The 16,365-nt window shown below is 35.0% G+C and overlaps 1 protein-coding gene across 1 annotated transcript in view; it reads left to right on the forward strand.

Annotated features, from left to right (window-relative positions):
* The window catches only part of PKHD1L1 (PKHD1 like 1), a 154,188-nt gene that overhangs the window by 30,924 nt on the left and 106,899 nt on the right, over positions 1-16,365 (forward strand). The window contains exons 12-21 of the mRNA XM_057736239.1: positions 2,145-2,234; positions 4,098-4,366; positions 5,660-5,751; positions 8,874-9,033; positions 9,335-9,470; positions 10,243-10,386; positions 11,970-12,127; positions 13,027-13,140; positions 14,605-14,754; positions 15,759-15,883. Of these exons, the coding sequence (XP_057592222.1) occupies positions 2,145-2,234; positions 4,098-4,366; positions 5,660-5,751; positions 8,874-9,033; positions 9,335-9,470; positions 10,243-10,386; positions 11,970-12,127; positions 13,027-13,140; positions 14,605-14,754; positions 15,759-15,883 (1,438 nt within the window). The remainder of the gene's footprint in view (positions 1-2,144; positions 2,235-4,097; positions 4,367-5,659; positions 5,752-8,873; positions 9,034-9,334; positions 9,471-10,242; positions 10,387-11,969; positions 12,128-13,026; positions 13,141-14,604; positions 14,755-15,758; positions 15,884-16,365) is intronic.

Consider the following 16,365-nt stretch of genomic DNA (forward strand, 5'->3'; position numbering starts at 1 on the left):
CCTTGCAGACTTATATGACCAGAATATGGGCCCTGAGGTCAGCACCGAAGGGCATTGCATGGCAGCATCGTGGCTGCTCTTGACAAATTCCTCACCACACTTAGCGACACCCGTATCCTCTATTTAATAGACTCTTAAATTACCTTTTTGAACTGTTATTATTTCTTACTGGGTTAGACAATTATGGGGAAACTTAAAGTGGCATTTAAGGGTACTCTCCGCATTCTTTTGTCATATACTGTGCCTTGTCTGGACATCAGTAATTACAGATGATACTGGCCATAGAAAGAGCATTAATTAATGTGTTATATGTTCACAAATGCATATTGTGCTTGATTCTCTGGTTATGCATCACTTTCACATGACTGGTCCAGATCTGTTCAGAGGTAGGGAGCTAGGCAGCTCGAATGGGAAGCTGGGGATGAATGTAACAGTGGGGATCTTCCCCCTCAGTTATAATGACCTTACCTACCTTGTTGCACAGGGATCAGGATATCTGCCCGTGCACCTAGCACGTAATTTTTCTGATACAGCCCTCTGCTCAGGTACTTTCTACTTTCGAGGAATCTGCTAATGAGCCAGCCAAAACGTGATTTCAGGAAAAGAAATTTATACAAAGCGACCTCATGTAACATTTATACAATGTCTTTCCTGTCCCCATGAATCCTCGCTGGCTACCTGCATAGACCAAAAGATTTTAAAATTTCATATAATACGTTATTCTGATCAGATGCTATGCTTTAAATATTAGAAGCAAGGGCATAAAATATTTTTAATTTATATAATATATTTTATGGTCTGATATTATGATACAGCTGACGTGCAAAGATAACATGCTAATTTTTAAATCATATTTCATTGCCATTAATGTGACAGCCAGATTTCAGATTTTGAATCCTCAATAATTTCTTGAAAATAATGATTGGTTTTTGTATCTTTCCTTTGTGCCAAATGAAATGAGTTATGTTGGTTTAATATACTGTTAAAATGTACTATTTTCTAGTTCAGTGATCTTGCATCCACAAAGCATTCAAAATAGTGAAAGGTTGTGTTGAAGTATACATTTCCAGGCCACCAAACAAAACTTGGCAAAAATACTTTCTTCCATTTCCCTTGCTTCACTATTCATGGATTATTTCCATTTTAGTAAATAGTTAATGAAGGCTTGACCTTACATGAAGCGCTGTGAGGAACACATGGGGGTCTAAAACGTACACTCTTACTCAAGTCTAATTGTGCTTATGTATAACTGTATTCATTCTTATTTAGAACCTTGTCTGTTTTGGTTTCTGTCTGTGAAAGTATCATTTACAAGTTATTATCCCTTTTGTTTTCATTTGAAAAAACTTGGACGAAACTACCATTAACCTAAGAGGACCTGGATCATCTACTTTTGTGAATTCTGAACATCATTAATTTATTCAGAAACTTTTCTCCAAGGAACAAAACATAAGGCTTCACTGTGGACCCAGATAAAATATATTTTTTAAAATTTTTATTTATTTATCTATCCATTTATTTATTTATTGGCTGTGTTGGGTCTTCATTGCTGCGTGTGGGCCTTCTCTAGTTGCAGCAAGTGGGGGCTACTCTTCATTGCGCGGGCTTCTCATTGCGATGGCTTCTCTTGTTGCGGAGTATGGGCTCTAGGTGTGAGGGCTACAGTAGTTGCGGCACACAGGCTCAACAGTTGTGGTTCGTGGGCTCTAGAGCACAGGCTCAATAGGTGTGGTGCACGGGCTTAGTTGCTCTGCGGCATGTGGTATCTTCCTGGGGCAGGGATCAAACTCATGTCCCCTGCATTGGCAGGTGGATTCTTAACCATTGTGCCACCTAGGAAGTCCCCAGATAAAATATTTTACAGTGACATCACTTTATCAAATTTTTTACTTTGTTTCTCAGAAATTATGGAATATTCTAACTCAGACTTGTGAGATTTTGCCAGCAAAGTGTTGCCTTGTGCAAGTACGATAATTAATGAGTGATAAGCTCTAATGGAGAACATATAAAGGAAATGAAGATCCTTCAAACTTTGCCTCCTGCTTGTGCAACTTGACTTTAATTGAAAAAGCAGTCCAAGATAGGCTAATGTGATTTGCATTCTGAAACTCTGTAGTAATAGTTCTGCCCTTGCTTCTCTGTAGGTCAAGCCTGTGATATTTTGAATGTCACAGAAAATAATATATATTGCAAGACACCCCCTAAACCTGATATTCTCAGAAATGTATATCCAGGTAAGTCATCATAATGGAGAAGGACCATTTCTGTATTTGCATAAGAAGAATATTATTGACAGATATCTTTAGTGTCTTAATCCGTTTAGGTTGCTAGAACAGAATACCATAGACTGGGTAGTTTATAAACAACATTGATTTCTCACAGTTCTGGAGGATAGGAATCAAAGATCATGGCACTAGCAGATTAGGGATCTGGTGAGGACCTGCTTCCTCAGAGATGAGGCCTTCTCAGGGCTAGGGAGCCCTGTGGGGTTTTTTTCATAAGGGCACTAGTCCTATTCATTAGGCCCCACCTCCTAATACCATCACATCAGGCACTAGGTTTCAACATCTGAGTTTTGAGGGGACCCAAACATTCAGCCCATAACATAGTAACAAAAAATATTATTTGAATTTTTTAGAGTTTGTAGTGAGAATTATAATAAATTTCTTCCTAGTTTTTTTCTTTATACTTTCTGAATTAGGAAATATTTCTATTAAAATAGCTGCATCTAGGCTGTACCAGTGGAGGTACACTTGGCCTGAATAACTCAAACACCCTGTGAAAATTCTATTGATAGGGTATGAGGGTGCGTTTATTTCAAATCAAATGATTATTACTAAATTTTGATACAGGCTACATGGGAAATTTTAAAATGCTTTATTCCTGGTTAAAAAATAAATGGCAGATGTTAAATCCTTACTTGTCTAGAATGATTAGGCATGATCACAGGGGATGAAAGAAATGGAACTCAGAATTCTTTCCAGATTTTCACGTGTGGCCAGTGAAAGATTTTCACCTGATGGGCTTGATATCTGCACCCAGACCACCTTGATGCCACACGTGTGTGTGCGTGGATTCTGTACCTCATCCTGTGCACCCAGTGAAATCCGTTTATAATTGTGTCATTGATTGGTATTTGAAGCCAGATAATAAATTCAATATATTAACCTCTCAGATGTCCTTGTTATTTTAAAATATGACCAGTTTAAGAGGAGAATTTCGATATTTATAATTGATTACTTTAAAGAACGTTGTGTATAGCAGAGCATGTTGCTGCCATGAAAGATTGACATGCTCACCTTTTCTCTAACCAGACTCGGGGAAGAATAGTAGCCATTATTTTCCAGATTCAGACGCTCCAGACAAGCCTGAGGCTGCTGAAGCAAAGCCTGAGCCTGATTGTTGTTGTATTTTAAGGAAGAAAAATAAAAAGTGAGATGGCTCTGTTACAATTAGGAAAAAATTACACTGGCAGGTGTAAGTTCACTTTAATGAGAATGTTCTCTCTCTGATTCCATCCAAGAAGGAGGTGAGATCCTAGAGCCAAAGTAATGTTAGAAAGAAGAAAAACAAATACCGACAGAAATCTTAGGCCAGCAGTATCTGTTCTTTGAGCCATTAATTGAGTAACTTTTATTAGAGAGAATAATCAGGGTGAAGGTTTTGTAATCAAATGGTCTGAATCTTGAAGTTTTGAGTCTTGACTGTATAAAGCAACATCAGTCATACCAAAAGTAATAATTATTGTATTATTACTATCTTATGTAAAGCAGTCACTAAGTCCCAGGTATTTTACATATATATGATATCTAATCCCCACAGTAGCCATGCAAATCATAATATTCCTCTTATTTTACATATGTAGAATCTGAGGTACAGATATGTGAAATAATAAATAAATTGTAGACTGTCTTAATAGCACTCTGTCCTCTGTGTACAGATACACGTAGAGGTAGGTGTAATTGTTTTGTTTACACACATGCTCTAAAAATGTGAATAGACATGGAATATATAGGTATTCTACTACCCAAGTAAAAGGCATTGAGATACTGCATCAAAATTCTGATGAAAGCCTTCTTTTATTTCGTTATGTTCAGGTGGGAGAGGCCTAAAGCTTGAGGTATGGAATAATAGCCGGCCAGTACGTCTTGAAGAGATACTCGAATACAGTGAAAAAACTCCAGGGTACATGGGTGCTAGTTGGGTAGATTCGGCTTCCTACGTTTGGCCCATGGAACAAGATACATTTGTTGTGCGCTTCAGTGGATTCTTGGTGGCTCCAGATTCTGATGTTTATAGATTCTACATCAGAGGTGATGACCGTTATGCTATTTATTTCAGCCAGACTGGACTTCCAGAAGACAAGGTAGGGAAGCCACAGAATACTACTTGATATTACAGAAACAATATGATAACCTTTATACGTATCCCATTTATTCTACAACAAAATCAATGAATATATTAAAGAGTTTATGTGATGGGTTCTTGGCTTTTTTAACACATGTGATGTGAACCATGCGGTTGTTATAGAAAACCCATTGCCTGAAAGAAAATGCTTTCCCATATCTAAATTTTCTCTAGCAAAGAAAAAACACATGCATTTCCTTTAAAATTGAAGATTATTTTTATTATGAAAGAATTGTAATCACACATAGGAAATTTGGGGAAGAATACAAATATTTCACTATTCTGCTAGATCTGTTTCACTATTACTTGGTCATAAGATTAACATCTGTTATCTCCTTTTCTCTGTATTTTGTTTTCTACATAAATAGGATCATATATCCAATTTTATAATCATTTTCATCATGTATTAGTATTTTCACATATTATTAATTTATATAACACCATTTTTGATGACTGAATAGTATGTTATTGCATGAGTTTACTAAATGTAGGTAACTTTCCCCATACTGATAAGTTTTCAACTTACTCCTGATGTTTTGTGGTCACAAATCATACTCTCTTGAACATTTGTGTTCATTAAATTATTCTGTATTTTATGCTATTTCTTTAGGACAGTTTCACAAATGTGAAACTAATGAATAAAAGAATATTTTATGACTCACTATATATATGGCAAGGTTGTCTCCCAAACTGGATGAACAAGTTTAAATTCCTGCCTATAACACATGAATTCTAATTTTACCACAGCTTTTCAGCATGTTTCCTTTAAAGTCGGTATAGTCATTTCTAATGGGAAGCCCAAAGTCTTCTCTTTCTAGTATACAGACCTATTTAGTGATCTTTGGCATCTTTCAGACCTCCTTTCAGTGATCTCATTTGGATTAAGTCCCTCAAAGTTCTCTGCAGAGCGAAAGAATATTTTATTTAACAATAATAACCTCCTTCGGGTATGGATCTTTAAATTTCCCATTTGCAGTTCTACTTGTGGGAAAGCTGTGGTCTGGGTGTATTCATGGAATAGTGAGGCTGATGTTAGTTAAGGGTGGAAGGAGTGAAGTGAGCTTTGGTAATTTTTTAAAATCTATTTCATCATTAATGACAGATATTAGAAGAAAAACCTGAAGTGTTTTCACATTTTTCTGCTCATAGAAGTTCTAAGACTAATAGGAATAATAAATGATAAATAAATGCTGAAAAGGCTTATAATAATTTCTTCTTCTTCTTCTCTCTCTCTCTCTCTTTTTGGGACAAGGTGAGGATTGCCTATCATTCTTCTAATGCCAACAGTTATTTTTCCAGCCCAACACAAAGATCAGATGACATTCATCTTCAAAAAGGAAAAGAGTAAGGCTTTTTTCTTTTCTTTAAATTATTGTGTAATATTTAAGAACCGTAAGTTTATATATAAAAATATTTTCAATTTGTTTTATTGGTAGAAGTGATACTACTTGTAGTTTATTGGTTTAATTTATAATTGGTCATTCTCTATAATTTTGTTAAGTTTTCTTTCTATATGTTCAAGAATACTGGCATTCAGCTAACCAGGGAAATTTGAAATCTAAATTACTCCTGCTGCAGAAATTATAATTTTGTGAAATTTAGTTAATCCTGCGTTAGTTTCTTACTAGGACATTTCGGTCAATCCAGCCATCTAATGTCTCTGCTCCTGTTTTCTCTATTGCTAGAGAAAAATCACAAAACCACATGGATTGGTGCCACAGTTAATGTATATTTAGTATTCTCTTGATTTATTCCAGACCCTGGGCCAGGTACTGGAAATTTAATGCAAAAAGATATTAAAATATACTCCCTGCCCTTAAGGAGTACATTATTTAGTGCTAAAAGGTCAGTTCCAGGGAGAAAATGAGGATATTATTCAAATGGCTAATAATCCCATTCAAAAAGCCATTCAGGATTCCTAGAAAACAGGGAGGTAAAAGACATGATATATGCAAAATAGCTAAATTACACAGAGAACATCGAGAGGTTCGTGTAAATTATCTTCCATTTACCATTTGTATCTGTTAGGTTTTGCTGCATAAGAATCCATTTCCCCAAATTTAGTAGCTTAAAGCAACCAAACTTTGTGGTCAGCTGAGTAGTTCTTCTGATTCTGGCTACTTTAGTTGTGACTGATGATCTAGAATGGCCTCATACACATATCTGGAGCCTCAGCTGGCCTGGTGGGAACTGAGATATCTGCGGTGTCTCACTGCACTTAGTCTCTCATCTTCAAGGAGGCTTAGCCCAGGCTTGTCTCAGTGTCCAAGCAGTAAAGAGGGCAATTCCTAAGGCATGTGTACTTTTCAAACTCTGCTTGTGTCACATTTGCTAATATTCCATTGACCAAAGCAAATGGCGGAACTTAGATTCAGTGGGTGAAGAAATGGACTTCACTTTTTTTTTTTTTTTAAGATGTTTTTGATGTGGACCATTTGTAAAGTCTTTATTGAATTTGTTACAGTATTGCTTCTGTTTTTTGGGTTTTTTTTGTTTCTTGGGGCCATGAGGCATGTGGGATCTTAGCTCCCGGACCAGAGATCGAACCCACACTGCCTGCATTGGAAGGCGAAGTCTTAACCACTGGACCTCCAGGGAAGTCCCTGGACTTCACTTCTTGATGGGAGGAGTTTTGTTTTGGGGTTTTTTTTTTGTTTGGTTTTTGTTTTCATTCTACCACATCACCCTTCCAGGTATTGATTAGATTATGCTCATAGGTAGCACCATGAAGATATGGTGGAGTTGGACAGAAAGAGTTGGGTTCAGTGGTACCCGAGAGAAATCACACTTAGTGTTCTCACTGAAGTCTTAGGAGCAATAAGCGTTCCATTCTTTTTCTCCTCTTCCTTCTACTGTCACTTCTTTATATACTTAAATTAAGTATTTTTTAACCAAGATCACTGGGCCAATTCAGACTAAATGAAGTACCTCGTTAATTCCTATTGCTATTAAGTATCAGTGCACCTTCAGACTTTGCCTTGACCTTGGAAAATGAGTTCAGTTTACCTGCCTGGCAAGAGCACAGAGCTTGCACAAAGGGACTTGTAATACATCTGCTGCCTGGTATCTGTGCTTCTGCAAACTAGCTTGGAATTTACACACTGGCACTTATAATGATGGCTGTGAGTTCTGAAATTTAGGTCACTCAGGCTGGTTTGTTGCAGAGTGGTCCCTGGGACCTTTCCAAAGATGGCTGGTCTTGCCAGTTCATTTTTCTCAAATAATATAGCTCTATCTCTAAGTGCACATCTCTTCGGTCGCCACCTTTCTACTTTGAATCCTATCTCAGTTACTAACTTTTAAATAATTTTTCAGTAATTTCATATGAACAGAGAATAATATATTTTATAGGATTTTATGAAGATTAAATATAATAATGTATGTGAAATGCTCAGTTTAGTGTCTAGCATGTAGAAAGTGCCTTAAAATATTTGTAAGCTGCCAGTAAGGATGCAGAATTTAACTGCTCTTCTCCGAGGCCTGCTTTCTAATTAGTATTGCCCACATTGATTTGGCAGAGCTGACAAACAGTTTCTCAGGGCAGCCAAAAGCCTGACGTAATCCTCCAGTATCAGTTCTATGGGGGGAATGACCTAGAGCCCCATCATCCTTGCCAGATGGGAGGTAATAAACCCTCCTCATTCACAGTCTTCCATGAACCGTGGATTCTCACTCCCCATATACAGGAGTATCTGTTGAGTGCTGGGGGGCAATTTAAAGGAACTCCTAGCTGGCCTCTCCAAAGATGGGAGCAGTGGTGACACTGATAGAGATTTAGGTAGGGAAGCAGTAGCTTTACACTCACCTGTAACAGCTGATGGGTGAACACCTTATTCTGCATCGGCAGTTGGATGATGGGCAGGGGGCTTCGGGAATCAAGAATTGCAAATTTAAGGTGTGAATCTCATCCAGCTTGTTGGAGGGCCGTCATCAATCTAATCAGGAAAAGTTTCCCGAGGCAATGTTTTATTTTCCAGGTTACAAGTGGAGACGATATTTAAGGAACTTAGAGTGAGAACTTTCATCCGTGACACATACAACCACCTGGATACAAAGTCTATATGTTTGTCTGCCTGACATTTTCTTATACACATTAATGTATTTAACCTCTGCATGTCCTCTGTGTTTTATGCCAGGAAGTTTGTGTTATAACCTACAATGTAATTTTGTTTTAAGATCCTTGAGGATAGGGGATAGTATCTTTTTCAATAAATATTTATGGACAAAACTGAGTGAATTCATCATTCCTTTTATCTCTAATGCAGGTATCGTACATAATTCATTTTCTTTTAGCAAACTGCTGTGAAACTTTTAATATTTTAATAGTTAAAATCAGGGATGGTACAATATAAATCTTTTATCAGGCAGATATTTTATATCATGTTGAAACTGTATTTATTGAAAGAAAGATTCATGACAAGTGCTCTGGAGAAAAAGTCATATTCTTTAGTTACTCTGTTTTCCAGATATTACATTGAAATCTTGCTGCAGGAGTACAGACTAAGTGCTTTTGTGGATGTTGGACTGTACCAGTATAGAAATATCTATACTGAACAACAAACAGAAGATGCAGTGAATGAAGAACAAGTGATCAAATCCCAGTCGACAATTGTCCAGGAAGTACAGGTTTGCTATGATTATAGATCCACTTTATAGAAAGTAAATGCTCAAAGATAGGAGCTCTATTTGGTTATTAATTTTACCAGGTAAGATACTATTTTGGGGAAAAACAGTCGTGGAAAATTACTGAATTGTGCCATGGAATATCTATAATTATAAAGAGTCTGTTATTTGATGACTTACACTTTAAAATAGTTTATCATTTGCAATAAAGTAGAGCAGTATAGAGGCATTAAATAGCTGACTTGTGATGCTTTTAAAATGTATTTTCCTTAGTAAATATATGCTTTTTTAAATTGGGAAATAGGTTATTACGTTGGAAAACTGGGAAACTTCTAATGCAACTAATGAAGTGCAGAAGATCATGGTAACCAGCCCATGCGTGGAAGCCAATTCATGTTCACTTTACCAATACAGATTAATCTATAACATGGAAAAAACTGGTAAGTTGTAAATAATAAGGGGGATTTCATTCCTCTTCATGTGTAGACAAAATTATAAAAATGTATTTGCTCTAGTCAAATTCTACTGTCTGGAAAATATAGTTTTAATAGTATGTTAGACAAAGAAGCAAAAAAATATATTATGAAGAAAACTCTTCAGACTGGGGTAGAAAATGGCATCAGTAAAAACAACTTCCAGGCATATACTATCACTTTCTTCTATAAGGATCATGATAAACGCACATCTAAACACATGTAAGAAATTTACTTATCTGTGACTCGCAGGTATAAGTTGATAGGACTTAAATTCATCCTTACAGAGAGGTAGATGTTTTTTCAGTTTCTTAAATTAAGTGAAAGACCTAGGAGACACTAATTTATCTTTTAATAAAGACATTGCAGTTCTATATTTTATAAAAAACCTGAAAAAATAATTTTGCTATTTCCGTTGTTTCAGTAAGTAAATACTAATGAGTGCTTACTGTTTGCCAAATACAGTGCTTATTTCTATGGGAATAGTAAAACAAGAAAGGATGAGCCCTTCTTCATTAGATCACAATCCAATTAAGTAATCAGTGTTACTGAACTTGAATCAATTTCAGAACACATTTTCATTAAGTGATAACTTACGGTGCAAACTATAGGTACGTTAAAAAATTCAAATATGAGAGATCAGTGCTCACTGTCGTAGTGCAGAGATTTCAGCTCTTTTTTTTTTTAATTGAAGCCCCTAATCATTTGACTTTAATTGTTTTTCTAATTCATCCAAAAGTCTGGCTACCTGTGGATGCTTCTGACTTCATACTGCAATCAGCCTTAAATGACCTCTGGTCTATAAAACCGGATGCAGTTCAAGTAATAAGAACACAAAACCCTGAAAGCTATGTTTACATGGTAACTTTTATATCAACTAGAGGTAAGCAGTATTTCATTTTGCAATTCTGTAAAGTTTTTTCTAGGAAACAAATTTGTATCCTGTGCAACCCCACTGAAAAAGGTAAAAGCTCCATAAAATGATGAAGGAAAGGGAAGGGAGTCATAGCCTTGATCAACTTCAGGAGAAACAGAAATAAATGGTTAACTTTTTCTATTATAATTTAAATTTTGATTGTATTTCAAGGAGTATGCAACTCCAAGACATGAGATATACACTCTATATACTACAAATACACTATCAGTATAATAGCCTACTTTACATTTAGCAAAAATTAGTAAAGATATTAATTCTGGAAATGAAATTTAAGTAAATCAGTATGTATCAGGAGACACTAGTCTGGCCAGATCTTGCCTGATAAAAGGATTTTCTTGTCAAATCCAGTGGGAAACACTGCATACCACAACTTCTCTTTGAAGATTGATAGATCTCATTATAGGGTATTAAAATCCCCAAGGAATCCTGAAGTGAGCAACAGACAAAAACAACAATTAAAAACAAAAACAAAACAAAAAACAAAGAAAGCAGTGCACCTATGTTTAATGCAGCATTTCCCAAAATTATTTGACCTCTTTACCCTTTTCAAGTAATGGCTATTAACTTCCTATTATATTTTCAAGTCCTACAATTTCAAGTGTTACATTGTCAAGTCTTAAAGCCAAGTTTAGCACCCAGTTTGGGTATTTGGGATATTTAGTTCATGAAATAGGTCCCTGAATATGTGTTTGCTTCTTTGCGCAGTCACTATTTTCCAGTTTGTATAAGTAAAATGTTATTTCATTGTTTATGTCTCATTTTATGAAGCTGTTAATTTGACTGTCCAGCAGAGAGTGAAGAATTTTGTTTAACATGAATTGAAGTTCTAAAATTTTCCCAAAGGTTAGATTGTCAAAATGCTATCTAAATGAAGATATGGTTATCCTTATTCTCTTAGAAACATATTTTTAGATCAGAGAGAAATTTTGAGGTTTCAGCAGAAACCTTGAGAAATATGGTACCAAAGTCATAACTGGGCAAATTCTAGGACTTTACCCAACAGAGAAAGTCAGTAGGATTTCGCTGTTAAAGCATCCTTCCAAAGAAGAGAGACATGTGAGGACAAGGCCTTCTTTCTTAAAGTGAGATTGTATAAACAAGGCTCACAGGCATGGGACTGTTTCCTGGAATTCATCTTTGTATTGTATTGGTATCTGAAGAAAATAGCCATTTCCCAGCCTAGCACTTTACCCTAAGATGATGGTACTGGAACAACACTGAAAGAATTTTTGGAATATTCTATTGCCCATTGATTTTTACTTCATGATCCCAATGCCAACTTTTGTTTATCTTACAAAACTTCCTTTTAAGCTACAAAAACAGAACCTTAAATGCACAGCACTTTATCTGCTGTTTTGCTCTTTCTACTATGGCTAAATCTCAGATTCAAGGATCCGCATCTTCTCCATTCATCCCTTTTTTGTGGTAATACAATTCCAAATAAAACCAGTTTTATTAAATCTGAGTTTCTATTATGAATATATTTAATTAATTAACTTCTTCAAATTCTGTTTGGTACTTCATTGCAGGAGACTTCGATCTGCTCAGTTATGAAGTATTGGAAGGGAACAATGTCACACTAGCTATTACAGAACAAACCAAAGGAAAACCCAGTTTGGACACACTCACACTGAACTGGGATGGGATCACTTCTAGGCCTCTTACGCCGCAGTCATCAGAAGCTGAAGTATGCTCTGTGTTAAATTTTTGGCCAGAAAGCCACTTAAGCTTCAGCCTTCTATAAAAACACGTTTTAAGGAGTAGTAGTACATCTCCTACTTGGCATGGTGGGTTGGAGCCAACTCATAGCAAGTGGAGAAGGGAGGAAGTATCACAATGACAGAGGGAATGAGAGGGGAGTTCTTGGATCTGTGCCAACAGGATCCAGGTACCTGCTTCAGGGCAGCTGCTTGTAAGGAATGTTTGCTTGTGAGTTACTGCATTTCAACAACTACCTGTACAATGAGTTTGAGTTAATATTTGGTTGATGGCTAAAGTTCATACACTATTTCAAGTCCTTAATTCTGAGTATCTATGCTTTACCAGAGAAATATGGTGTGGAAATTATAGACCTCATGCATATGTACCAATTCCTATATGATCCAGAATTATTATTTCTTAAATAATAATAAAGGATTACAGTATCTGTATCTCTTCTTTTGAGAAACAATGCATTGGAGTATTTTTTTTTCCAGTTAATTTTGCATTAATTGAGAAACCTACTCTTTTGGAATCTAATGCTAATTCATTTGAATTAGCTAATCTAGTGCTAATTCATTTAGATTTGCCTCATTGCTGTCTTTAAAAACTACTAAACAAATATGCCTACCTTATGTAATAACTAAATAAGCTAAGATCAGCCAGTTGGATATAACTATTGTCACTCTAAAATAAAAGTCTTGAAACAGTCATTGGTTACTGAAATTATCCCATATTAACTTAAAATTATTTAGGAAGTGACCTCATAATTATGAGTAACATGGGAGTTATGAAATTATTCTTTTAAAATTAGTAGAATTAGTAGTAAAATTAGTAATGTTCTAACTCTTCATAAAGAAGATACTAAAGCTCATATTATTAATTTAGTTTCAGGCAGCAGTGGAAGAAATGGTTAGCACTAAGTGTCCACCACAAATTGCAAATTTTGAAGAAGGATTTGTTGTGAAATACTTCAGAGATTATGAAACTGACTTTAACCTGGTATGGAATGTTTAATGAACTGTGAAATGAACCAGATAAGAATTCATATAAATGTTTGGAATTTTGTCTTTTTTTGAATTAGCATTAATTCCTTTATCATTTAAAGTCAAATTGCAAGTGTAATTTTGTCACACGTTTGTTGGTAATGTCTGTTTTAGCATCTTCCTGCATTATAAAATGATTCATTTGTAAAAACACACATGAATTTTCTTAATCAAGAGAATGTAAGCAAGATGGGTAAATGTGAGATCTATAGGGTTTTTTGTTTGTTTTTCTTCACTTGGAGAGTATATTCTTTTTCCTCATTGGTTTCAGAGAATAAAATTTGTAGTAGAGCATTATATAGTGAATTGCTTCTCTTGCTTTTTGAGATCACCTTCTGGTCAATTCGTACGATGCCTAGTCATTATTTATTTCTTGAGGAAAAACAAAGATTTTTCTTTGATGTACGGTAAATTTAAAATATACTTACCATCCTAATTCTTATTTTGAAGACTTGAGGAAGCCAGATATTTACCATTGGAATTGAATACCACAGGAATAAGAAATATATAGGCTAGTTATTCAATTCAGATCAATATCCCAGAAATAAACGAGTCCTTAAAAATATATATCATGCCATGCTTATGTGAACAGATTTATTAGTGAAGAAAAGGGAAAATCATTTAATGGGCTACATTTTCAACTTGATTTAATAAATATACATGTATTTGGGTTCTCCTATCCTGAATGTAGTACTTACAGCCAAGGGAACGGAGCATGTAATTTACATTATACTCGTTTCCTACTTCATCTCCCATCATCATCTCAACACAGATTCTAGGCTCCACTTTACCTTGACTCTGAGTTTCCCAGCACCACTCTCTCACATCCCCACTTCTTTGCACATTTTTTACCCTCTCTCTGATACCCCTTGGCTCCCTTTTCTTTTTAAATTACTCCTCTTTATTCTTAAAGACAGTTCATTTGTCACTTCCCTGAGTCATCTTTTTTGATGCTTTTATGTGAGTTAGATGCCTCCTTTCAGCCTTGGTTTAATAATCCTTGTTTTCTTTGTCTCAAACTGATAGGTTCCTGTGTGTAGGGATAGGATTCTTCACTACTTGAAGATTAAACAAAAAACAATCAAATGAACAAACAAGTAAAAACCTGGCACAGAATGAACACTAAAAGTCATTTGTGGAGGGAGTGAATAAATATCCTTAAGGAGTTCATAACATAAAGGGAAAGATAGGACTTGGGGAATAGTCAAATACAGTTACAAGGGATTATAGGAGTATGTATCTGTATGAGTGATATAGGATGAGAGCCTTAGACTTTCAAGGAAGAGAAAACATTTTAAGTTAAAGCAGTTTGAGAAGCAGTGGAATCTGAGTTGAAACTTGAATGACTTAGGTGAAACTGTTGGGGAATAAAGCAGGGCAATAAATCATGTTTTCATTTGAAGTATTATTGTTTCTGTAGGAACATATTAATAGAGGGCAAAAGACAGCTGAAACGGATGCTTACTGTGGCCGTTATTCCCTGAAAAACCCAGCTGTTCTTTTTGACTCAGCAGATGTTAAACCAAACAGATTACCATATGGAGACATTTTATTATTTCCTTATAATCAGGTAAGCGCAACAAAATGACATGCTAATTAAATTTGTAAAATACCTTGGTAATAAAATTTCATGAAATTTTAAAACAAGGAAAATTGCTTGTCGTGAAATCACATCATGTTGGACAGGCACCATGCTTCACATTCAGTGCTTGCAATTTCTTCTTCTGTCCAGTCTCAAAAAAAGAAATTTGAAAAATACAAGGTACAAGCACATATATTCTGCTTTATTTTATAATTTGAGAAAAAAATTATTTGCACACAAATGTAAATACCAAAACAATTTGAAATATATAATCTCTTTATTCATTAATTAAGAAGAAACAAAAATGGATAGCCATCATAAAGTGATCTTGGGTATCCAATCATGGAAAAGTGAAGCAAAATCATGAGCAGAGAAGATGGCAGTTTTAGGATAGGTATCTAAAACTAGCAATCATAGATATACCCTTTCTCTTGTTTTAAAATTCTCAAATTGTAACACATGTTCTAAAGTTCTAAGTTCTAAATATATCTGGCATGCTTAAGGAGTTGTGGACCATTAAAATTAGTAATTAATGACTGTTGTATGGTGACATGTCCATCTCTAAATATTCAGCTGCATTCACATCCTCGTTGATCTTGCTGAATGTTTCTGTGTCTTCTCTATGTGTAGTGGACTTTTAAATTCACTGAAGAGTCTAGTGAGAACTGGCCTTAATCCTTATATAGCTCCATGACTACAGGGAGTGAATTATTTCCATTTTTTTTAAAGAAATCGTATTTAAGAAAACAGTAAAAGAATTAGTCATTAATTGTGAGGTCATGTCAACTCCACTTCCTCTTCTATAAAATCTTCCTCAATACTTCTGCACCTAATTCTCTGAAATTAATCATTTCTTCCTCTGTGTTCTGATACATTTTGTATGGAAAGTGCTCATTAGACGTTTATTAGATTGGATTGAATTCATTTGAATTGCTACAAAACAATTTAATGGTAAGATATTGTTACTGATTTTTAAAATATTTTCTATGTAGTTATGTTTAGCATACAAAGGATTCCTGGCAAATTATATTGGTCTAAAATTTCAATACGAAGACACAAGCAAGATTACTAGAAGCACCGATGTACAATTTACATATAACTTTGCGTATGGAAACAAGTAAGTTACACTATGAAGGTAAACTTATTTCTTGTTTGTTTGTTTTTGAGAAATCATGTGTACCATGGATCTAACTGCAGTTTTTCCTGCCTTCTGCATAAGCTTCCTAACACAGATAGTTGTGCCAAAAATAAAACTATAGATTATGAAAATAAAAATTGGTTGTGTCATTATCACCCATGACCATTTAAAAGACAAAACACTGGTAAACTTTAGAATTTAAATTATATATATTATTAAATCTAATAATGTTTCTAGTTACTGAAGGAAGATAGAAAGAGACTGCTTTAGCACAATATTGTCGTCAGACTTTGATCACTGAAAAAAAAAGTGAATGTGTGAATGGAGAAAATATTTTGATGAACATACTAAAGTTAAGAGAGAAAAGATTTTTTTTTCCTATTCTTTTTTGTTTAAAGCTCTTTATTGGAATATAATTGCTTTACACTGTTGTGCCAATTTTTGAGGTACAGCAAAGTGAA

This window comes from Hippopotamus amphibius, chromosome 5 (genome assembly GCF_030028045.1).
Source record: "Hippopotamus amphibius kiboko isolate mHipAmp2 chromosome 5, mHipAmp2.hap2, whole genome shotgun sequence".
NCBI classification, from domain to species: Eukaryota; Metazoa; Chordata; class Mammalia; order Artiodactyla; family Hippopotamidae; genus Hippopotamus; species Hippopotamus amphibius.